A 25,227-nucleotide genomic window follows, 5' to 3' on the forward strand; every position below is an offset into this window, starting at 1 on the left:
TTTATTTATTTTGCTACATTTGTTCTAGGTTGGTTCTTACTTGAAATCTCCAAAATTCCCTATTTGGATTGTCGGCAGTGAAACTCACCTCACCGTATTTTTTGCCAAGGTATGCTTATTGCAGGATTTTTTTTTTTTTTGTAAGTATGACATCAGGCAAACAAGTAATATAAGTCCATGTTTAGTTTGGATCTTTGTACAGACTTCAGTGTATTCCCACTGTGAAGTGGATTGTTTCAAAATCTAAAAAGTTAATACTAAAGGACGTACTGTTGTACTGCTTTGGTTTTGGAATCATTTCAGTAAAATCAGTCATGATTTACTTATAATTTCTTTATCTTTTCCAACTTTAGAACTTTGGCTCTTGATTTTTTACAGAAATCACTTGTGTTATGGTGAAAATAATTGAAATTAAATGTTTTGGGTTACTCTTTTGCAGAGAGGATAAGAATCTAACTTACGTGATATAAAATAGTTTTAGTTATAACATCTAGGAAAAAGCATTTTAAAATCTATTAATAGTTCAGTGGTATACAAGTCAGTTGCTCTTTCAGGATGGAATATTTCCTACAGTTTTAGTAGATACAGTATTACAATATTGAAATAGATTAAATACATTTGAATATGTTTGTTATAAAATTCTTGGAACAAAACTGTTGCTAAATCCCAGCCTTTATAATATTTCTTTTTCCACAATTGAGTGGTTAAGAGCCTTGAAGTCAGACAGCCTTCGTTAGAATCCCAGCCATGCCACTCCCTAACATGGCTCAGCCTCTTCTCCCGTGTCTTTAAAATAGGGTTTAATAATAGTGCCTTGCTCTTAGGATTGTTGTCAGGCTTAAATAGGAAACAATTAGCAGTACCTAGTACAAGTTAAATGCCCAGTATATCTTAGCTGTTGTCATCATCATCATTGCCGTTTTCATTATTCTACGTTTATTAAACATTTCTGGTATGCCTACATAGAGTTGCTAGATGTTGGACTAAAGGAAGAAAATATATAATTCTATTTTTGATGTTTCTTAATTCTGTTGCACTTTCCTGATTACTCAACGTGCTTTTTCAGCTTGTACTTGCTAAAGTACTTTATTTGTGTCTGTAAGAAGTATGATTTGTATAAATTGTACCAAAGACTGAACTGACAGTGCTAAGTTTTGTGGATCTATTTCATTATTTATTACTGTATTCACTTTTATTGTGCTGGCGAACATCCAGCTAGTGGATTTAGTGAAAGGAACATACTTACCTTTCCTTAAACGGGGAAAGCTATAAAATACAACCGTAAGAGTACAGACCATACTGATTTGTTACATTTCGTCTGACAGCTTTTGCTATATATTTTCCTCCTGAAGTAGAAAGGAAGAAGTTAAAAGCAAATGTAAACTACAGAACCTAAACAACTAATTCCTGCCTGTGAGGATTTCATCATTTGACTCATTTTAGTGTCAAGTGTTACAAATTTCCAGAAAAGGAAATCAATTCCAATTCAAATACAGAAATGTATTTTCAAGCCAATTATTATTTTTATCACCAACCCTATTCTTTAACATTAGGAAAACTAATAAATTCTATCAAACTATACGTGTCAAATATAAAAGATAGTAAGATAAAAATATTTTAAACCTTAAATTTTATGATTGATATTTAAGAAATGATTTTGTTGTCAAAACAGCAGAAGAGGTTTCACGGGAGGTTAATAGAAGGAACAGTGTCACTTGCACTATGTAAATATGCAGACATTTTGTTTTCAAACATCGAAATGTTAGGTGTGTTGAGAGATTCATGGGAGTGAATGATACCCACCTTTCTATGGAGTAGACACTCCTTACCTACCTGTCCTGGTATTTTTTGTTGTTCCCATAGCAGTGGGTCCATTGTGCTGTTGCATTTATCACATGAGGCACCGTTGCTACTACCCGCGCCTTTCTTTGCATGGCCCGTGGTCAGCAGTGAGCCTTGCGTGGGGCACGGACTCTCTCATTCATCTTCTTATCCGTAGGCCCCAGCCACTGCATTGAAAAGTGGAATTGAGCCATGAAGTACATAGAAAAACTTTAAAAACCCTGCCACACCAGTTGTGGACCTGACAAAACACACTCAGCGTACACCGTGGATGTCAGTCAGGGTTTTAAAATCTGTCTTCATGTATTTGCATCCTTGAAGCTGCTAATAATCCTGATAGGAAAGTGTACACACACGTGAAGTGATTATAGAAAAGCTTACGTTAAGATTTCAGGTTCTTCTACTGTTATAAATCATAAAGACCAGGTATTCCAAATACCTTATCTCTCTTTTAGAACTCTTAAATTTTGTACTGATTGTTTTGATACTTACCTTTGTGTTTTCCCCATCTGGTATATAGACTGGCACGTACTGTAGAGAAATTCATTAGTTTAATGAATAAAGCCTTTGCACGAATTTCCTACAGTTGGGTTCCAGTGACGTTTATATCTTCTAAAAATATGTCCTCATGACTCACTCTGAAGCTTCTTAAAAGCACGGGTACTTCCTTTTCCGTGAATTTTAGCACAATTGAATTCGGATTGCTTGAACATGTTATCTTTATAGAGTTACAGGTAAAAAATTTTTCCCTTTGAAATAAAGTATTCTAAAGCTGGAAGAACATGTAAATGGTAAATAACATTGATGATACTTGATAGCATTTACTAGGTCCAATTTTAAATTTTTTTAAATGAAGCAGTATTTATATAGTCTTTATCATATAGAAAATACTGTCAATTTTGCTTTTCTTTATGTTACAACAAGATCCATTATTTGGTCATTCTTTCTTGGATATTTATGTATTTGCACAAGTAATTTTAGCTATGGCTTTGTTTTTGTTATTCTGTTTGATTTTTGGTTTCTTTGTTTCTGGTAGGTAGGTTCACTTTATGTTCTTGGCCTGAAATGAACAACAGAGTTTTGTTCCCGGCCCCCCACCTGCCCCAGACCTTAATATGAATGTTTATATCTTTTTCTGTAAAACTGGTGTGTTTGTTTGTCTGGAAATGTATTTTGTGTGCTGATTTCTTTGTCCTGATTACGATGAAGTAAAAAAGCATGTTTTAAGGTCACAGTTTTCAAGGCAGTCTGTAATTTGGCATTGTAAAATGCCTTTGAAAAGCAGTCACCTTCTTCATGTGACTTACACACTGGAGGTGGTAATAGTTGCAGTTCTCTGCCTTCACGTATAAACCCACTTGTCAGATATTTACAGGGCGTATAATATGTGCCTGGTATTATGCAGGGTGCTGTGAATACATGGTAAGGGAAAGGATTAGGCACCTGTTTTTATGGAAGTGTGCATTTTAACGGGGAAGGCATTAATCAAAGAGTCACACTTATAAAATTACAGCTGTGATGGATGCTAACAAAACACAGGTCTGTAAAGCTTTAAGGAAGATTAGGAACGTCTCCTTGAGGAATTGATGTTGAAAGTGAGCCCTGAGGCATCAGTAAGATGAAACTACAGGGAGAGGGAAAAAAGAGCATTCCCTACTTAAAGAAACAGTTGGAGTAAGCAAACAGCCATAGAAGAAAGGACTGTGGTGTGAACAACGGAGAGAAGAGCGGGAGCGCTGAGAACTGGGGGCGGGGCCGGGGGCGGGAGGAGGCTGCAAAGGTAGGCAGCCCATGCGACTCTCTTCTAAGAGTAAGGACCGCCACTAGACTTTAAAAATCGGTGGGAGTAGTTTGGGGGGGAGATATGAAGGAAGGGAACAGGACTAAAAATGCACTTTGTAAAGATCACTCTGGCCAATTGTGGAAGACAGACACTGAAGGATATCCTAGGAGTAGGTGAACAAGACTCCCGTAGTCTTCCTGGTGAGCAAAGTGTAGTTTGGTCCAGGGGAATGATGATAGAGATGGATAGAAGTACAGCTTGAACAACACCAGGTTTGAACTGAGCGGGGCCACTTACACACGGATTATTTTTCCATAGCAAATCCTACACACTTCCCAGTTGGTTGGATCCCCAGGTGGTTGAATCCGTGGATGCGGAACCACGGATACAGAGGAACCATGGATACATAGGACCGATTATAAGTTAAATGTGAGTTTTCGATGGTGCTGAGTGAGGGTCAGCACCCCCAACCCCTGCATTGTTCAAGGATCAACTGCATATAAATTTGAGAGATTTATACCTGAGTTAAGCTGACAGGACTTGGTGATAGAGTGGCTCGGATAGATGAGGGGTGAGAAGCCTTATGAGATGTGTGTTTTTAATGATTAGATCTCAGCAGCTTTGCACTTGTTGAATGTACGCACTCATGATTAAAGCAATTTATTTTTCTTTGGCCAAATTGACCAGGTCAAGATACTGCAATGAAACGGCCCAACCAAATAATCTCACAGTGAGGTTTCCAATTCCTGCCCACACAGACAGTGCTTTTTAGTTTTTCCACATATTAGCAGACCACCAAGGATCATCAGATATTTGAGGAATGCTAACGTGAAAAACAAAAATCAAGGACTTCCCTGGCATTCCAGTGGTTAGAACTCCACGCTCTCACTGCAGGGGGCACGGGTTCAGTTCCTGATTGGGAAACTAAGATTCTGCAAGCCAAGTGGCTTGGCCAAAGAAAAAAGAAAAAGAAAAACAGAAATAAAAGCAAATAAGGAAAAAGGAACCGAAAAGATTAGAGACAGTGAAGGCATCAAAGAAAAACTTCAAAAAACCAAAAACCATAAGAGAAGTTATTATATCCATGAAATTATGGAGGCAATAAGGACAGAACATTTGAAGGACGAAAGAGAAACTGAAAACTTACTGAAAGAATTGAAAGACAAATTGGAGAATTCTCTTTCCTCCGTCATTGCTCTAGCTTCCTAACTGATGACTAGACCATGCTGTTGCCCTTCATGGGTCTGTAGTAGCTTCTCAATTCAGGACTAAAAGGAGCCCATTAAAATGTAAGTCACTTCACGTCATTGGCTCCCTTTTCACTAAGAGTAAAAGCCAAAGTCCTTAGAATGACCCCCTAGGCCCTTCCTTTGCTAATCAGATTCCCTGTTGCCCTCTAATCTCATTTCCTACTACTCTCCCCTCCTGTCTTGCTTGGCCACGGTGGCCGTCCCTCTGCCTCAAAAGTGAGGCAAGCCCTCTGCCCCTGCTCTTCCCTTTAGGATCTTGATTCAGATGTCTGTATAAAGGATTCCTTCCTACCTTCAGGTCAGCATTCAAGTGTCACCTCCTTAGTGAGGCCTTCTCTAGCCACCTTTTCTAAAAGCTCAACCCCGTCCTTTCCCCCTTTTCATTAAGATTCTCTCTCCCGCTCATTCTTGAAAATAGATTTATTTTTGGCGGGGGGGCCGTGCCGCACCACGCAGCTTGCGGGATTTTGGTTCCCTGTCCAGGGATTGAGCCCACACCATTGGCAGTGAAAGTGAGGAGTCCCGACCACTGTACCACCAGGGAATTCCCCCAAAAATAGATTTTTTTAAAAAATATTATTTATTTATTTTGGCCACACTGGGTGTTGGTTGCAGCCTGCGGGCTCTTAGTTGCAGCATGTAGACTTCTTACTTGCAGCATGTGGACTCTTAGTTGCAGCTAAGTGGTCTTTGTGGTTTGATTTACATTTTCCTCATGACTGATGATGTTGATCATCTTTTTATGTGCTTTTTGGCCATTTGTATATCTTCTATGGAGAATTGTCTATTCAGGTCCCTTGTCTATTTTTGAATTAGGTTGTTTGTCTTTTTATTGAAATGTAAGGTTTTAATAAATCCTGGTTACTAGGCACATACTATATATCTTACTTATTTGTTTTATGTATTACCTGCCTCACTAGTCAGCTTTATGACAGCAGGATTTTGGTCCGTTTTGTTTCTGTTTCCTAACACCAAGAACCGTGTCAGGCACAGTGTTCATGCTCTATAGATTGCTGTTAAAGAAATAAATTAGCAGAAAACACCGAAGATTTATTTCACATTGTGATATAGGCATGTTAGTACTTGATAAAGGGGGGAAAGGGGACATAAGTGTGCCAAGTTGTCTTTGATTACAAGAATTCAGTAGATCCCGGTGGTCTGACATGGGCCCTACCCTAGAGGCTGCTGTGGGAGGATGGTCCCCCCCTGGCACCTGGGTGCCCCTACAGGCCCCTGCAGTCCGTGGAGCTGATCCCTGCCATGTGGCTGACAGGGTCTTCATGCTCCGGCTCTGAGGTGGGAGAGCCGAGTTCAGGACATTGGTCCAAGAGTGACCTCCCAGCTCCACGTAATATCAAACGGCAAAAGCTCTCCCAGAGATCTCCATCTCAACACTAAGACCCAGCTCCATTCAACGACCAGCAAGCTATATTGCTGGGCACCCTGTGCCAAACAACTGCAAGACAGGAACACAACCCCACCCATTAGCAGAGAGGCTGCCTAAAATCATAATAAGGACATAGACACCTCAAAACACACCACTGGATGCAGTCCTGCCCACCAGAAAGACAAGATCCATCCTCATCTACCAGAACACGGGCACCAGTCCCCTCCACCAGGAAGCCTACACAACCCATGGAACCAACCTCACCCACTGGGGGCAGACACCAAAAACAATGGGAACTACGAACCTGCAAAAAGGAGACCCTAAATACAGTAAGTTAAGCAAAATGAGAAGGCAGAGAAACACACAGCAGATGAAGGAACGAGGTAAAAACCCACCAGACCAAACAAATGAAGAGGAAATAAGCAGTCTACCTGAAAAAGAATTCAGAGTAATGATAGTAAAGATGATCCAAAATCTTGGAAATAGAATGGAGAAAATATGAGAAATGTTTAACAAGGACCTAGAAGACCTAAAGAGCAAACAAACGATGAACAACATAATAAATGAAATTAAAAATTCTCTAGAAGAAATCAATAGCAGAATAACTGAGGCAGAAGAACAGATAAGTGACCTGGAAGATAAAATAGTGGAAATAATACCAAAGAGAAGAATAAAGAAAAAAGAATGAAAAGAATCGAGGAGAGTCTCAGAGACCTCTGGGAAAACATTCAATGCACCAACATTCAAATTATAGGTATCCCAGAAAAAGAAGAGAAAAATAAAGGGACTGAGAAAATACTTGAAGAGATTATAGTTGAAAACTTCCCTAATATGGGAAAGGAAATAGTCATTCAAGGCTAGGAAGCGCAGAGAGTCCCACACAGGATAAATCCAAGGAGAAATATGCCAAGACACATATTAATCACAAAAATTAAATACAAAGAAAAAATATTAATAGCAGCAAGGGAAAAACAACAAATAACATACAGGGGAATCCATATAAGGTTAACAGCTAATCTTTCAGCAGAAACTCTTCAAGCCAGAAAGGACTGTGCAGGACATATTTAAAGTGATGAAAGGGAAAAACCTACAACCAAGATTACTGTACGTAGCAAGGATCTCATTCAGATTCGAAGGAGAAATTAAAACCTTTATAGCGAAGCAAAAGCTAAGAGAATTCAGCACCAGCAAACCAGCTTTACAAAACATGCTAAAGGAACTTCTTTAGGCAGGAAACCACAAGAGAAGGAAAAGACCTACAATAACAAACCCAGAACAATTAAGAAAGTGGTAATAGGAACATATATATCAATAACTACCTTAAATGTAAGTGGATTAAATGCTCCAACCAAAAGACATAGACTGGCTGAATGGATACAAAAATAAGACCCATATATCTGCTGTCTACAAGAGACCCACTTCAGACCTAGGGACACATACAGACTGAAAGTGAGGGGATGGAAAAAGATATTCCATGCAAATGGAAATCAAAAGAAAGCTGGAGTAGCAATTCTCCTATCAGACAAAATAGACTTTAAAATAAAGGCTATTAGAAGAGACAAAGAAGGACACTACATAATGATCAAGGGATCAGTCCAAGAAGAAGATACAACAATTGTAAATATTTATGCACCCAACATAGGAGTACCTCAATACATAAGGCAAATGCTAACAGCCATAAAAGGGGAAATCGACAGTAACACAGTCATAGTAGGGGACTTTAACACTGCACTTTCACCAATGGACAGATCATCCAAAATGAAAATAAGGAAACACAAGCTTTAAATGATACATTAAACAAGATAGACTTAACAGATATTTATAGGACATTCCATCCGAAAACAGCAGAATACACTTTCTTCTCAAGTGCTTATGGAACATTCTTCAGGATAGATCATATTTGGGTCACAAATCAAGCCTTGGTAAATTTTAGAATATTGAAATCATATCAAGTATCTTTTCCGATCACAATGCTGTGAAACTAGATATCAATTACAAGAAAAAAACTGTAAAAACTACAAACACATGGTGGCTAAACAGTATGCTACTAAATAACCAAGAGATCACTGAGGAAATCAAAGAGGAAATCAAAAAATACCTAGAGACAAATGACAATGAAAACACAACCACCCAAAACTTATGGGATGCAGCAAAAGCAGTTCTAAGAGGAAGTCTGTAGCAATACAGTCCTACGTCAAGAAACAAGAAAATCTCAAACAACCTAACCGTTCACCTAAAGCATTAAGAGAAAGAAAGAAAAAAAAAAACCCCAAAATTAGCAGAAGGAAAGAAATCATAAAGATCAGATCAGTATATAAATGAAAAATAAATGAAGGAAACAAGAGCAAAGATCAATAAAACTAACAGCTGTTTCATTGAGAAGATAAACAAAATTGATAAACCATTAGCCAGACTCAACAGGAAAAAAAGGAAGACTCAAATCAACAGAATTAGAAATGAAAAAGGAGAAGTAACAACTGACAATGCAGAAATACAAAGGATCATGAAAGATTACTACAGGCAACTTTATGCCAATAAAATGGACGACCTGGAAGAAATGGACACATTCTTAGGAAAGCACAATCTTCCAAGACTGAACCAGGAAGAAATAGAAAATATAAACAGACCAATCACAAGCACTGAAATTGAGACTATAATTAAAAATCTTCCAACAAACAAAAGCTGAGGACCAGAGGGCTTCACAGGCAAATTCTATCAAACATTTAGAGAAGAGCTAACACCTATCCTTCTCAAACTCTTCCAAAATATAGCAGAGGGAGGAACACTCCCAAACTCACCCTACGAGGCCACCGTCACCCTGTTACCGAAACCAAAGATGTCACAAAGAAAGAAAACTACAGGCCAATATCAGTGATGAAAATACATGCAAAAATCCTCCACAAAATACTAGCAAACAGAATCCAACAGCACATTAATCCAAACAGTCATACACCATGATCAAGTGGGGTTTATCCCAGGAATGCAAGGATTCTTCAATATACACAAATCAATCAATGTGATACACCATATTAACAAATTGAAGGAGAAAAACCATATGATCATCTCAATAAATGCAGAAGAAGCTTTCGACAAAATTCAGCAACCATTTTGATTAAAAAAACTCTCCAGAAAGTAGGCATACAGGGAACCTACCTCGACATAATAAAGGCCATATGTGACAAACCCACAGCCAACATCGTTCTCAGTGGTGAAAAACTGAAACCATTTCCTCTAAGATCAGGAACAAGACAAGGTTGCCAGCCCTCACCACTATTATTCACCAAAGTTTTGGAAATTTTAGCCATGGCAATAAGAGAAGATAAAGGAGTCCAAATCGGAAAAGAAGAAGTAAAACTGTCACTGTTTGCAGATGAGATGATACTACACATAGAGAATCCTAAAGATGCTACCAGAAAACTACTAGAGCTAATCAATGAATTTGGTAAAGTGGCAGGATACAAAATTAATGCACAGAAATCTCTTGCATTCCTATACACTAATGATGAAAAATCTGAAAGAGAAATTAAGCATTTACCACTGCAACAAAAAGAATAAAACACCTAGGAATAAACCTACCTAAGGAGACAAAAGGTCTGTATGCAGAAAACTATAAGACACCGATGAAAGAAATTAAAAGATGATACTAACAGATGGAGAGATATACTATTATCTTGGTTGGAAGAATCAATACTGTGAAAATGACTATACTCCCCAAAGCAACCTACAGATTCAGTCCAATCCCTATCAAACTACCAAAGGCATTTTTCACAGAACTAGAACAATAAGTTTCACAATTTGTATGGAAACACAAAAGATCCCAACTAGCCAAAGCAATCTTGAGAAAGAAAAATGGAGCTGGAGGAATCAGGCTCCCAGACTTCAGACTGTACTACAGAGCTACAGTAATCAAGACAGTATGGTACTGGCACAAAAACAGAAATATATGTCAGTGGCTAGAAAGCCCAGAGATAAACCCATGCACCTATAGTCACCTTATTTTTGATAAAGGAGGCAAGAATATACAGTGGAGAAAAGACATCCTCTTCAATCTGTGGTGCTGGGGAAACTGGACAGCTACATGTAAAAGAATGAAATTAGGACACTCCCTAACACCAGACACAAAAATAAACTCAAAAGAGATTAAAGAGCTAAATGTAAGGCCAGACACTATAAAACTCTTAGAGAAAAACATAGGCAGAACACCTGTGACAGAAATCACAGCAAGATCCTTTTTGACCCACCTCCTAGAGAAATGGAGATAAAAACAAAAATAAACAAATGGGACCTAATGAAACTTAAAAGCTTTCGCACAGCAAAGGAAACCATAAACAAGACCAAAAGCGAACCCTCAGAATGGGAGAAAATCCTTGCAGTTGAAGCAACTGACAAAGGATTAATCTCCAAAATTTACAAGCAGTTCATGCAGCTGAATATCAAAAAAACAAACAACCCAATCCAAAAATGGGCAGAAGACCTAAATAGACATTTCTTGAAAGAAGATAAACAGATTGCCAACAAAGACATGAAAGGATGCTCAACATCACTAATCATTAGAGAAATGCAAATCAAAACTGCAATGAGGTATCACTTCACACCAGTCAGAATGGCCGTCATCAAAAAATTTACAAACAATAAATGCTGGAGAGGGTGTGGAGAAAAGGGAACCATTTGCACTGTTGGTGGGAATGTAAAGTGATACAGCCACTGTGGAGAACAGTATGGAGGTTCCTTAGAAAACTACAAATAGAACTACCATACGACCCAACAATCCCACTACTGGGCATACACCCTGAGAAAACCATAATTCAAAAAGAGTCATGTACCACAATGTTCATTGCAGCTCTATTTACAATAGCCAGGACATGGAAGCAACCTAAGTGTCCATCGAGAGATGAATGGATAAAGAAGATGTGGCACATATATACCATGGAATATTAGTCAGCCATAAAAAGAAACGCAATTGAGTTATTTGTAGAGACGTGGATGGACCTAGAGTCTGTCATACAGAGTGAAGTTAGTCAGAAGGAGAAAAACAAATACCATATGCTAACACATATATATGGAATCTAAAAAGAAAATGGTTCTGATGAACGTAGGGCCAGGACAGGAATAAAGACACAGACATAGAGAATGGACTTGAGGACACAGGGAGGGGGAAGGGTAAGTTGTGACAAAGTGAGAGAGTGGCATGGACATATATACACTACCAAATGTAAAATAGATAGCTAGTGGGAAGCAGCCCTGTGCTTTGTGACCACCCTGAGTGATGGGATAGGGAGGGTGGGAGGGAGACGCAAGAGGGAGGAGATATGGGGATATATGTATATGTATAGCTGATTCATTTTGTTATAAAGCAGAAATTAACATACCATTGTAAAGCAATTATACATATTCCCATAAGGTTGTTAAAAAAATTATTCAGTAGATCTTAAGCTTATAAATCAAGAAATAACAGTTAATGCATGCAGTATCCTATATGGCGACAAAAACAGGATAACTTGCTTTTATTCTTCTGCCTGATCAACTTAAATACACATACACAGATTCTTCCTCCAGATTAGTGAATAAAAACAATTTGGAGGAGTATTTGTAAGTAAACATTGTCACATTATATACACTATCATATTTAAAATTTGCCTTCATGGGTAAGAAAATTGCTTCTGTTCAGTGAAATAACTGTTTTGGTTTTTCTTTTCGAGATGAACAGCTTATCTTTAGGAGTCTAAGTAATTACAATTTTTTAAAAAGAGTTATAAGTTTGTCATTTTAAATTTCAGTGCCATCTGTTTACTTAATAAAATCACTTGATATTTGAGATGTCCAATGGCCCAGAACTTATTTTTATATCATTGGAACTGTCTTCTTGACCCATGGAGAATCACTGAACACATTTTGTAGGACTGGGAGAGATTTTTCACAATTGAGTTTTATTTGAATGTCAATGTTGAAAATAAATTTTAATAACCTTTATGAACAGGTTGTAAAACTTCAGATAATTTATGACCATCTTCTCTATGTAATCTTTAAATTTTTAAATTGAACTCTGCCATGTTTTATAAGTCATCTTTTCTATCCAGTGTAGACATGGTCATCTTTTTAATCTTAGCATCTGTGTGAAGCAACAAACATGATATTGTACTCTGACGTATTTTAGAGAACGTGGTTGGAAAAAATGTAGCTTGCTATCCTATGTAAATAGGAGTTTTCTAGTTAATATTGAGGGGGAAAGCACAGAATCTAACTGCAGGGACCTTTTAGGAACTCAGAGTCATCAAGCAGCAGGGGTTTCACAGAACCCGCCAATAGAAGGTTTCTTGGTGAAGAGAGGACAGTCCGATGACACAGTTGAGACGTTCTGCAATCTCCAGATTTCTGGGAAGGACTTTTTTTGACACCAGCTCTGTAGGCTGGCAAGCGTCTTCTCCTTGAGTTTGTTCCTTTCTCTCCTGCACTTCCGAGAAACACCAGAGAAAAACTCTGCAAGGCGTGTTTTCCACTGTGAAGCAGACCCGACCTTCTGCCTTTAGGGGTCCCCTAGGCTTGCGCCTGGACTTGGACTAGACTCCTTGGAAAGTGGGCACCTGAAGAGCTGTCAGGGATGCAGCATGCACCCTTGCGGGCACAGGTTCACAAGAAAGGTTTGGAATGAACCTGGGATGCAGAGAGAAGGGAGGTCCTGTGAGCCATGGCCCAGAAGGGGACTGTACTTGAGTGTTGCCGTGACGATGGATGTGCCTGCAGAGACGGGAAGAGGAGGCACCCAAAGCACGGCCAGCAGTCTCCTCCTGCCCACTGAGCCGGGCAGGTTCATAGCTCTGCCCTTGCCTTGGGCACAGCGGCAGTGCCTCTGTCCCTGGGACGTACCTGAGGGAGGGCCTCTAGAAAGGCTGCTGGTTTAGATGAAACCAGGAGGCTAAGTAAGGCTCAGGCTGTCCGTCCGCTGGAGACAGTGGCTGGGGGCTCCTGTTTCAGCCCCGCCAGCCCCGCCAGCCCCACCTCAGCCCCCTGTATCCAGCCGGGCCAGTGGGAGAACTGGGAAGGGGCCTGCCCCCTCTTCACTGTGGCTAATGTTTGCTAGGCCAGTTATGGTGCACCAGTGATGCGGTGTTTTCCCTCTTCTGTTTCCCTCCCAGTGTCCCCTTTTCAGGGTTTTCTGGAGGATTTTGTTGTTGTTTTTCTTCCTCTCTCATTTGCGTTTGAGGATCGTGGTCGGTGGAGCCCCGCCATCCCCTGGAGGGACCCTGTGGTTTCTGTGCGAAGAGGCACCTGCTCCCACTCTGATGAGGGTGAAGGGCAGCGGGTTGCCGTTTGTTATATTCATGCCCCTCCACCACCATGGGCGATGCTTTAAAGGTTCAACTCCTGTACAGAGAAGGATTTGCTACGTTTGCAGCTGGGTGTCAGCATCAGGACCCATGGGTGTCTTCCCCACCCACGCGTCCCACCGGGCACCTTGACTCTTTGATCCAAAGTTCCTTAAAGGGGCACAGCCTGGCCTGGTCCTCAGCCTTAGGGGTCTGGGATCCCTGTGGCGCTTCCTGAAGTCCAGGTTGGCAAGAGACCATGGGGTCTGAGGCCAGCCGGAAGGGGGGCTCCTCCAGCAACCCAGGTGGCAGCCGGTCCCTACCTGGGACTCTTCCCTCCCACCCAGCCGGGGGGCTGGGTTCCAAAGTGGTGAGCGAGCTCGTGGACTGGCACGGGGCTGGAGTCTCCCGGCCTCGCCGGGCAGTGCGTCCAGGGCCATTCAGATGCCAAGCATCAGGAAATCATTTTGTGCAACCACCTGAAGCAGAGATATTTTTTAAAAAGCATAAATTATTCTCAGTTGTGCTGTGATGATCCTGCCTTTTTCTTTTCCCCGTGACTTCGCATCAGTGATTCTTTCACATCAGGTAAATCTTGAGAAAGCCTTGGTGCCCCTCCCTCCCGGGCCCCACTCAGTACCCGTGCGTGTGCACCCCAAGCCTTTCTCAGTAGTTAAGAGGTTCTAGGCAATGCTATAGGCACAGCTGACTGTGTGTCTCTCTCTGAGTGCAAGAAACTCAAGTCATCTTAAAAAAATACCCAAAAAAAATTTACAAGAAAAGAAACACAAAAAAATCTTTTTAGGCCAGAGTTTTCTACAGGTACTAATGAATATTCTTCTTAATCCTTGGAAGTTTTATGTGTTTAATATTTCTTAGTACTAGTAGCATTAATTTATACTTTTGTAGCAACACAGTATTTTTATAAACAGCCAGTGCTTTGGCTCAAGTCTCCACAAGGGGCTTATGCAGGGTTTTCTTGGGACCTGTGTACAATGTACAGTATTTAAAAAAACAAGTTACCTGGTGTCACCCTTGCTGTGTTAATTAACAAAAGACATTGTTTCTGGTCTCCTGTGTCATTGGTGTGGACCCAGCAGTTCTCCAACAGTCATGTTGCCCGGGGGTTGAGTTGACAGTTCTTGTGATATGTAAACCCCCAAGACCAAACTTGAGGGTTTATTTAGGCTTTTTTTCTGTTTGTCCTTTGGATTTTTGGTTTCATTTCGTTTTGGTACCGTTTGCCATTTACACCCAAATCAGTTTTGTGGTGTTTAAAACTTTTACTGATGTCAAATGGAGGAAAGGAACAGAAAAAAAAAAAAAAAAAAAAAAAGATTTTTTACAAGGTAATCAAATTTAAAACTGAGCTATTTAAATGTTGCTCTTTTTACCTGTCTGTTCTTGTCCAAAAGTGGGACATTCCTAGGGAGAAGAGGAAAGTTCCACTTGGTTCCTTAAATCGCCAAAAGCCCCTGCCGGAAATTCAGCACCCCCTACACCCCGAATTCTTGCAACATTATTTCCCAGTTGGTTGATGCCAAGGCAAAAAGACATCGTTTTAATGGTTAGGGAGGATCAGTTGCTTAAATGATTTCATCTCAGCGTCATATTTATGGTTTGACAATAAAACGACCTTGTGGGGGGGAAGGATGTGGGTGAGGTGAATTATAGTACAGTGTTCGTACATGGACCTAGGAGACAGTTTCTGTTAAGTAAGGTAGAGAATGCTCCAAGAAGGCCTTCTGAACGATGGCAGAGTAAAACCTTTGGATCTGTACCTTGGGAGGGAGCGAGCCCTGTGTGCATGGGCAGGGTGTTCAGATATACCATGGTACTCTTCATGAGTTAGTTGAAAACCTGCAGATCTCCTGAACAGGTAGAAGAAATGATTTTGAACAGTAGATGCTTAAGGAATTTAGAACTTTATTGTTAAAACAAGGTGGTGTAACATTTGTTTTATAATATATTAAATCTTTTCTTCTTTTAGAAGCCAGGCCTTTTCATACTGAGACATGTTAATACACTTTAAATGCCCAAGTAATTACCTGATAGAACATTTGGACATTTGTCCTGTTATGTTTTTTTTTTTTTTTTGTGCTATGCGGGCCTCTCACTGCTGTGGCCTCTCCCGCCGCGGAGCACAGGGTCCGGACGCGCAGGCTCAGCAGCCATGGGTCACGGGCCAGCCACTCCGCGGCATGTGGGATCCTCCCAGACCGGGGCACGAACCCGCGTCCCCTGCATCGGCAGGCGGACTCTCAACCACTGCTCCTGTTATGTTTTTCATCTCTCTAATCATCATTTTTCCCTTTGCCTCATTGACTTCCTTTTTTGTATTTGGGGCCTAAGATTAAATTACTTGGGTCACTTTCATATTTTCCCCTTGAATTGGAACTAATTATGGACTTAATTTTCAATGCAAATTCAAGACGAGGGCTTTAAATTTGAAAATATGATACTTTAATATTATTAGAATTATATATATATAAAGTGTTAGACACATAAATTTGTCGTTTTTGGTTTTGTGCATTTGAATCTCTGGGATGACAGCTGCTGGTACAACATAAAAATAGTTGGAACCTACCTGTAACATCTAATTTCATCTTCAGAAGATCAGTGACTAATTTTCTTGGTAATCCATTTCAGACTTTCTTTTGAAGTTGGGAATATGAGTTTTACATTCCTTTTTGTTCTCTCTTATGGTTATAAAAGGACTCTTTGTATGTGTATACAGAGTGTCACCTTTGACCTTTCCTATGATAAAGCAGTTTTCCTTTTAGATAAGAACACATGAAAACACACTTCTGTTTAAAGGCACAGTATATAGAGAAACTGAATTTAATGCAAAGGAGAAACAAAACATTTAACTGTTCCTGCATGAGCAGACTGTTCTTACAGTGGTATCTGTTCCTGGGAATCTAGATAGAATTCTTTCTACAGAGCAAGCTCCTTTGTGTATCACTCTTCAGTGTAACATTAACAAGACTACTGCAGTTACATGATAGAGCCCTTTTTGAGGGTGTTCAAAAGTTGGACGGTTCTACTTTACCGTTAATACATTCCTCTACGTGTATCCACAGTTTTAAGGAAATGAAGTAAAATGATGCTTTATAGACCTTATTATAAAGAATATTCACTTCTGTGTATCTTTAATTACTGGGTAAAAGTCTTGGGAGTTGGAATATAACTAGATTCACAGTTGGGCATTTTGTAAAATAATAGGGTTTTCCTATGTATAATGCGGTTTAGTCATCCCATCCGTTTATCCTAAGTATATTTTAGAGTTTGTGCATTTGTTTAAATTTCATGCCTTATCTGCTACAGAAAGGAAATGGATTTAAGAGCTAAAGTATTAATCTTTATAGTTTAAATCGTAACTTGTCATGTTTCTGTATTGGTTTTTATGAATTTTTTTTCTCTTAGTTAATCATGTCAGTGATGTCACCCAGCTTACTGAAATTAGTTCCTCTTTCCATTTGAATTTGTTTCTTACAACTGTTTGTTACAGTAGAACCCAAATAATTGTCCATGCAAGATAAAATATCGCTGGTATAAAGGCCTAAAGGCGTTCTGTTATGAGTGAAGTCCGTGAGTTTTCATTAGAATCAGCATTGATGAGTCCACACCTCCTCCTGTCCGTCTAGAATTGACGAAAATAATTGTAGCAAATGGAGTGGGTAGCAGAAAAGGCCTTATAGCATATATTTAATGTATGATAGTATTAACAAGTTTATGGTTTTGTTTATTTTCCCGTGCTGTTGTTTGTTATCATCTGCCCAGGTTGTGATCACAGTCCTGCTCGGCATTCGTGGTCCAGCCTTGCTTGACATCCTTCGTGATGTGACTGCTGATTGTCTCACTCCCTTATGCTCCTGGAATTTCTTTAAACTTCCTACCTCCTTGTGATCAGGGTACTACCTGATTTATCTGCTTTCCCCCAGTTCCTAATAGAGCAAACACTGGGCATGGTGCTAAGTACTGTTGAAATGCAAGGATTCATAATAACATTGTAGGGACTTCCCTGGCAGTCCAGTGGTTAAGACTCCACGCTTCCACTGCAGGGGGTGCGGGTTCAGTCCCTGGTCGGGGAACTAAGGTCCCGAATGCCACGCCGTGAGGCCAAAAATAGTAATAATAATACATTATAATAGTTTACTAGGTAATTCTACTGAGTGTTTGCTCCGTTATCAGGCACTGTGATAAGCATCTTACATGCATTTGTCATTCAATCCTCAATGCAACCCTGTAAAATACGTTCCGTTTTCATCTACATTTTATACTCTGGGGCCAGAGAAAACGAACACCTACTGGCTAAAGCAAGGATTCTGTCTCCCGAGCTTTTAGCTACTTCTGTCCCTTAGGAAAACAAGCAAATTTTTATTGTAGTGTGAAACAGAGATTGAAAGAGGGGAGGGGGGTGCAGAGGGATGATACTTGAATTAAAGGACATGATGTGTATTAGACTTAGATGAAATGAAGAATGTATTCTAGTCTTGGGAAAAGCGCAAGCAAAAAGGCAAGAGATGTGGGATGGGAAACTTCGGGCTATATTTGGAGAATAGTAATTGGTTCAGTATGGCTGAACCATACTCGTTGTGCTAGGACATTAAGATGGAAGCAAAAATTGGGATCAGGTACAGTACCAGCTGAAATAATCGTTTCTCCCCAGACCATCTATACTATGTTTTTTTTGTTTTGTTTCGTTTTGTTTTTGTTTTTGCAGTACGCGGGCCTCTCACTGCTGTGGCCTCTCCCGTTGCGGAGCACAGGCTCCGGACACGCAGGCTCAGCGGCCATGGCTCACGGGCCCAGCCGCTCTGCAGCACGTGGGATCTTCCCAAACCGGGGCACGAACCCGTGTCCCCTGCATCGGCAGGCGGACTCTCAATGACTGCACCACCAGTGAAGCCCCCATCTATACTATGTTTGCATGCTTATCTTGATACGAAAGGCTAAACATGAACATTCAAGTCATGAATGTAAAGCCTATTCGTGGAAGTAGAACAGTTACTTGATGAACAGTAAGAACTTCTCTGTGAAGCTTGATAAAACTTAAGAGTATTAAAAATTGAGTATTTTCACTGTTTTTCACAGTCAAACCCTGTTTAAAATAATAGAAAAAGAGGTAGGATTTGGGGGAATGTAGGGTCAGGGAGGTCCCTCACTTTGCATTTATACTAATCCAAGCCTACCAAGCTTAAATGACCAGTGTTGTGTGGACTACCATGTCAGTCATCTTTCTAGGCATCCATTTTCATAGGAAACACAGGAAGTGTGTATATGTGGAGATTCTCCACATGCAGCTTGTATTGTTAAAATCAGTGTCAGTGGGTAGCATGGAGGAATAGAAGAGGAAAAAATAGGTCAAGTTTGAATGGGACGAGCAGATATTATACATGTGACATAAGCGAGCTGAAACCCCAGCCAGAATATTAGGGTTTAATTCTTTTTGCCAGCTTCCTGAAGTCACAAACAATCCTAAAATTTGAGTGATTTACGCAGTAGTAGTCAAGAAGTGGGGAGGGGAGGCAATGAGAGCAGTCCACCCCAGGTAGGTGGGATGTTTGACCACTGAAATTGTCTAGAACTGCCTGCATGGGATGATGGTAAAGAGGAATTCGACAAAGTGAGTTTTATTATGTTTAAACCGCAAACAGTGCACCGTCTTTTTGCAAACTGTGCTGGGGCAAACTGTTCCCACTATAGCCCTCTCCCCCCACACACACACCGAAGCTTCTTTCTCTTAATTTGTATGCTGGCTGCACGTGTCCTCCAGGTGCCTCTCCCCTGCTGTGATCTGGACCGAGGAGTAGCCTCTGTCAGGAAGGGGCAGTTCTCCTGGCAGAGGGAGAAGAGGAAGATGCCTGCCCCAGCCACTGATGGCACTTAAAGCTTCTTCCAGGAGCTGGCAGAATATCGCTTCTGCTTGTATTTCTCTGGCCAAAAAAGGCACCTGGCTAATCCCTGATGTCAGTGCGGCTAGGAAGTAGACACCCACAAAGAGGTACTACGGGTCCCATAGCAAAATGCAGTGATTGTACTCTTACAGGGAAGCGCAAGGAATTGAGAACAACAGTACCAAATCTACCACCATGGGTAACTGTGGGCCCAGGTGATTTAACAGAGTTTAATTTAAAGGATATAAAGAGTCTTTGCCTAGAAATAAGGAGGAATTTTTGACTGTCAGATTGATTTTTGCCCAGGTGATTATATAGTATTTCTACCATTTAAAAAAGTCAGATAATCATTTTTCTTGAATTTTTGTAGGTGTCCATGTGCCTAGAGAGTAATGGCTGTGTTAGCTGTTTCTTTGATGACATACAGTAGTTAAATGGCAAAGAGCTTCTCTCGGTCCGGTTCTTCATAGTAAACGAGAGAACACAGAAAGTGATTCTGGATGCATAAGAGAGTGGACGCCTTGGGCCTGAGGGATGAATTCTCTGGCAGAAACCACTGGAGAAAGGCTAGAGGGGTCCCTACTGTGAGTTGTACAGTCGTGGCAATAGGGAGAAAAAGAAGTCCAGTGATTAATATTAATAATTGTAATGATCATGGCAGATCATTTCTGTCGGAGACTTTCCTCCTACTACCTTATTTCACTTACACATTTAGAGTGTATGTTCCTGTGTAGAAAGAATCCCAAAGGGCTTTGCTTTATGTTTCCTACCCTGACTTCTCTGCTGACACAACACAAGTCAGCAGTGGGCTGTTTTGGAGTAGCTGGGCCTTTTGCGCATTGTTTGGGAAATCATGGAAGAGTAAGAAAAAAGACCACTGTCCTACCTACTTGCAATTAATGGCATTAACTGAATTCTGTTTCTAACACTGGCACTGAAGAACATTATATACTTGAGAGCATTTGACAACTGATTTACAATATGTTTCACACGGGTTCCCAAATTATTTTCCTAGGTAGTTAGTGAAGAGTCAATATGGAACATACAATAAAGTGATTTTTTTTTTTTTTTTTTTGCGGTACGCGGGCCTCTCACTGTTGCGGCCTCTCCCGTTGCGGAGCACAGGCTCCGGACGCGCAGGCTCAGCGGCCATGGCTCATGGGCCCAGCCGCTCCGCGGCACGTGGGATCTTCCCGGTCCGGGCACGAACCTGCGTCCCCTGCATCGGCAGGCGGACTCTCAACCACTGCGCCACCAGGGAAGCCCAATAAAGTGATTTTTAAAGCAAAATTTTACTTAAAGCCTAAAGGGAAATTATATACCAGTTAACATTATTTTTTTGGAAGGACTCTTAACAGCACTATCCGATGTTGTCTGCACGCTAGAGTGTCATTTCTGTGTGCCTGATCATTCCTGAAGACAAAGTTCTCAGAGGCCCCTGATCACTCCTGACAGCAGATTGCCCCTGATGATGATGAAAGGTAGAACAAATAAGCTTTAAAGACCTTTCCAGTAATGAGCTACATGCTTAAACCTAGCTAACGAGCTGAACATGGGCCTTCCTTACATTTCTGTAGGTGTTTAGAAGGGTAGCTAATTTTACAACAGTTTAAAAGGTTTATGGTGAACAGACAGTGCTACATGAAAAAGATACTTGTTTCGTGACTCTAGGATATTAGATAGTCCCGTTACACCTTGGTGGTTTTTTGGTTTGTTTGTTGGCTTTTGGGGGATTTCTTCCCCCCTCTTCTCTTCTGTAGCACTTTGCCAGTTAAGGGAAGTTGGGTGAGGGTAGATAATTTTAAATGCTATATTGTTTAGCAATCCCTGTTGACCAGTAAATTGGCTGAGAAGGGGTTGTTTGCCCTAACAGTCCTGTGATGAAAGCATCTGATTATATTTGACTAATGTAGAGAACTACTTTTAAAGTAAAAATAATGATGATAAATCAGAGTTTAAAAGCATAGTGAATTAAAATGTTATTTAAATATTAGACTCATGTTTAGAATCTCTTGCTAGTGGGAGTACGTTAAAGAGTTTCAGGTGCAGTACACAGTGAAGTCTTCTCCTAAGTGCTACAACTGGGGATGAAAAAAAAGAAAATGCTTACAAGTACCCTTGCTGACTTAGATAATTTGGAACTACATCATTGGAATCTCTACTTATTTATAACTCAACAGTTTTTTGAGGGTGGGGGATTAATGTATGTTTGAATGTTATTTGAGAAGGTAATTTTAAGATAATATTAATAATATTTGTGGAAACATAGGAACGTATTTTTCTCTCTTCCATTAGATTGTGACATTAAATGTATAGACTAGGTCTTTATGTCATCTAATAGGCTTGACAGTATCAAAACATTATGGCCGTGTGGATAGTTATATGGGAAAAATAAATATGTAATCTAAAAGCTATTGCCATATTAAGTCTTGGAAATGGAAAATCTGAGGGTAGAACCCTCTTCTTTGTATTATTATTCACACCTACACAGTAAGAGTTCTGTTTTACTTTATCCTTTCTAGTTAAATCATTTCATGTGCAATGAGAAAAATTTGGCAGTTAATATCTCACACGAGTTGTATATCTTAAGGTTGTAAAGGACGCTTTCTCAATTAATGGAATTCTATACTTGCTGTTCAAACTTGCTATGCAAGTATGAAATATATATAATATTAATATATTACCAAAATTACTACATGGATCATTCTGCTCCAGGTCTTAAACCGGAAGCCTTGTTCAGAAGTGTTTAAGTTAAATAAATTGGTAAAAGTGAGTGTTGGAATTTGTTATTTTAAATCGAATTAGAAAGGTGAAAGGAGTTCAGGATGAAGCACTTTCATGGGAATAGAAGGTGGTCTCGTAACTTGTCCTGATTTCATCTATGAACGTTTAAACATTATATAAATTTAAACAAGCTTTAACTAAGAGATCTTTTTCTATAATAATCTAAAAAGCATTGTAAACATTCAGAATAAGCAAGCAATAATCAGTTTGGAAGATTGTACTGGTTTTGATTTGTGGATGAAAACTTTTGGAATGTTTTCATTAGAATTTACTGTAATCTTCTTTGTTTTGGCCTTTGTTTTTTTCCCACCCCTCTTGTATAAACACATCTTAAAATAAGTGATATGATTAAGAATGGTTAATTCCTAAGGAGTTTAGCATATTAGCTATTAGTATATCACTGAGACCAAAGGAGCAAGCAAGATTTTTGTTTCTTAATCGTTCAAGACACAATTTGCTTTATTAGTCATGACAGTTAGAGTTGATGGTTTTATTATGTGGAACCTGACCACTACCACTGGGTTGTATTTGGAGAGGAAAAAAGGAATTTCTGTTTTGGTAGTTTACATCTGGAGGTTTTTTGTTGTTTCCTCACAGCGTTTTGAGATACTTGTTTCACACTTTTAAGCTTCAAGCAAGAACTTCTCTAAATTCCTTTTTGGAAATACTCTATTCTGACATCTTTGAAGTAATCTGCGTTCACCTGCCTGTTTCCGTGTCTTACCTGGCAGGCTCTCCAGCCTTGACCTCCTCTAGGGCCCATGGCCTCTTTCTCCTGGCGCATGAGAAGCCTACGATGGGCAGCCCTGGGTGATCGCAGTGTGCCGAGCATTAAGACAGCCACGTGCATCACCTGCAAACCCTGCACGTTCAGAGTCAGTTCGTTCTCCCATCAACACCGATTTCCCTGCCTAACTACTCCTTGCCTCTCACAGTTCTCAGTCCTCCTCAGCTCTGTCAGTTCGCCTTGTGCTACACTAATTCACATCTTTCTGCCTCTCATGATTCTGTTCCTGCCAGCTAGAACTTCCTACCCTCTTTTCTCAGATGAGACCCAAAATATCATCTTGGTAAAACCTAGTAAGGTGATTAAGATATCATTATATCTGCAGATGAGTCAAAAGAAGGCATGTTTACTCAGTGTTAGAGCATTTGGGGAAAAAATATAATATATTCTCTAAATCATGGGTCAGCAAACTATGGCCCACAGGCCAAATCAAGCCCTACCACCTATTTTGTAATTTATTGGAACACAGCCATGTGCATTTGTTTATATATCGTACCATCTTGCTGCCTATGCATTGTATTAGCATGCTACCTTATGGCCTGCAAAGCCAAAAATATTTACTTTTTGGCCCATTACAGAAAACATGTGGCAGCCCTTACTCTAAATGAACACTTGTTAAACCAGAGTACGCCAGGAGTTTTCCCTAGGCTTCAACTGATCTTTCTGTATCAGGCCAGGCCTATTCGAACAAGAGCTAAGAACACATTTTCTGAAGCCTAATTTTTTTATATGTTCATAACCAGAGGCAGATGATAAGCAGTGAACATTTTATTAAGTTTAATTTTTTTCTACGTAAGCACAGTATATTTTTTATTTGTAGCACTTGGAACTTAGAGATGAGGCATCAGGTAGTTCACGTTACTTCTTTTTTTTGCACTCCTGCATTTTCTGAAATCTTTAATCGCCGGAGAATTTGATGCAGACCTTTTTCTCTGGCTAAAAATGGAAACTTCCTTGTTCCCCCAACTTTATAAATGGTAGTAATTTCCCAAAACTTCACTTTGTAGGAAGATTAAAATGATGCTTCATTTATATTCTCTGCCACCTCTTCCCCCAAAAGAGTGTTTGTTTTATTTTGACCAAGAAAAACAATATTCCCTTTCCTACTATTTAGATCATGCTTTTAATTAATATTTAGAAATTTTGAAGTAGTGTCTTAAAACTCATTTCAGACTTTGGCTCATCACTTACTAGTAATACAGGTTGAAATGCAACAGATTGTGAATAGGAAGAATGACTGTATCTTCATCTTGTGTCTCCAAATGCTCCCCCTTGTGTAAAATCTCTCTCGTCTACAGCTGTATACTTTCTCCTCCAAGAGAATTTCAGTGACAGCACTCATCCACAAATTCCAACATCCATTCTAAAGGGAAGAATTGAAAAAAGAAAGGAGAGTTGGAAGTAGTTCAGGGGGCTAAAGCTTATTCTGGAATCCATGTAGAAATGTTTGCAATTAAGGTTTGGGAGTGGTAAAAGAAGCTAAGGAGTAATAATAATGATAGCCCTGTGCTAGTAATTGCTCCCTAAATCTGAGAGCTGATGCTGCAATCCTAGCCTTGATATAAAGGTAATTATAGAGCTAAGACTGTCCTGGTGATGTACTGGACACAGAAAAGCACTTTAAGAAATATTGTTAAAAATAGGTTAAATGAACAAAGTTAACCCAAGAATCTGGCAGTATTCTACCAGAATTTTAAATGCCTTCTTTCTTTGGCCCAGCAATCCTACTCTGGAACTCTGTCCTACAGATACAACTGTTCATGTATGAAATTACATGTTCAAGTTTCTTTGGTGCAGCATTGGTTATGGCAAAAGATTAGACACAATCCAAGTGTCCAGCAGTAAAGAACTGGATCATAAAATCAGAAAGGCATTGAAGGTTGAACCAGATGAAAGCATGTCCTTTGACATGTGTATTATCTACAAAATAACATTGAAAATGCACGAAAAGGAGACCCTAAAAGTTGCTAACACAGGATGGTAAAAGGGAAATAATTGTACATTACCAAATTTTACTATGTTATAAAATAACAGATTTTAAAAAGTACTTCATCATTTATTTTAACACATTAAAACTGTGCAGGAGCTTGTATATATTCCGTTGTTTTGATTCCCGTACCCATTTGATTTCCGCTCCTGTATGAACCGAACATACTATCGAGGAGGTGTTCAGGCATGGCCCAGTAAGAA

General features: G+C 39.8%; 1 protein-coding gene across 3 annotated transcripts in view; it reads left to right on the plus strand.

Moving 5' to 3' along the window:
• MINDY3 (MINDY lysine 48 deubiquitinase 3) overlaps positions 1-25,227 on the plus strand; it is a 95,207-nt gene that overhangs the window by 42,327 nt on the left and 27,653 nt on the right. For all 3 annotated transcript variants that reach the window (XR_004348523.1, XM_032623199.1, XM_032623198.1), the window contains exon 10: positions 29-109. Coding sequence is in view for 2 of the 3 variants with exons in the window: in XM_032623199.1 (XP_032479090.1) it covers positions 29-109 (81 nt within the window). In the remaining variant the exon portion in view is untranslated. The remainder of the gene's footprint in view (positions 1-28; positions 110-25,227) is intronic.

Source organism: Phocoena sinus, chromosome 2, assembly GCF_008692025.1.
Source record: "Phocoena sinus isolate mPhoSin1 chromosome 2, mPhoSin1.pri, whole genome shotgun sequence".
Classification (NCBI taxonomy): Eukaryota; Metazoa; Chordata; class Mammalia; order Artiodactyla; family Phocoenidae; genus Phocoena; species Phocoena sinus.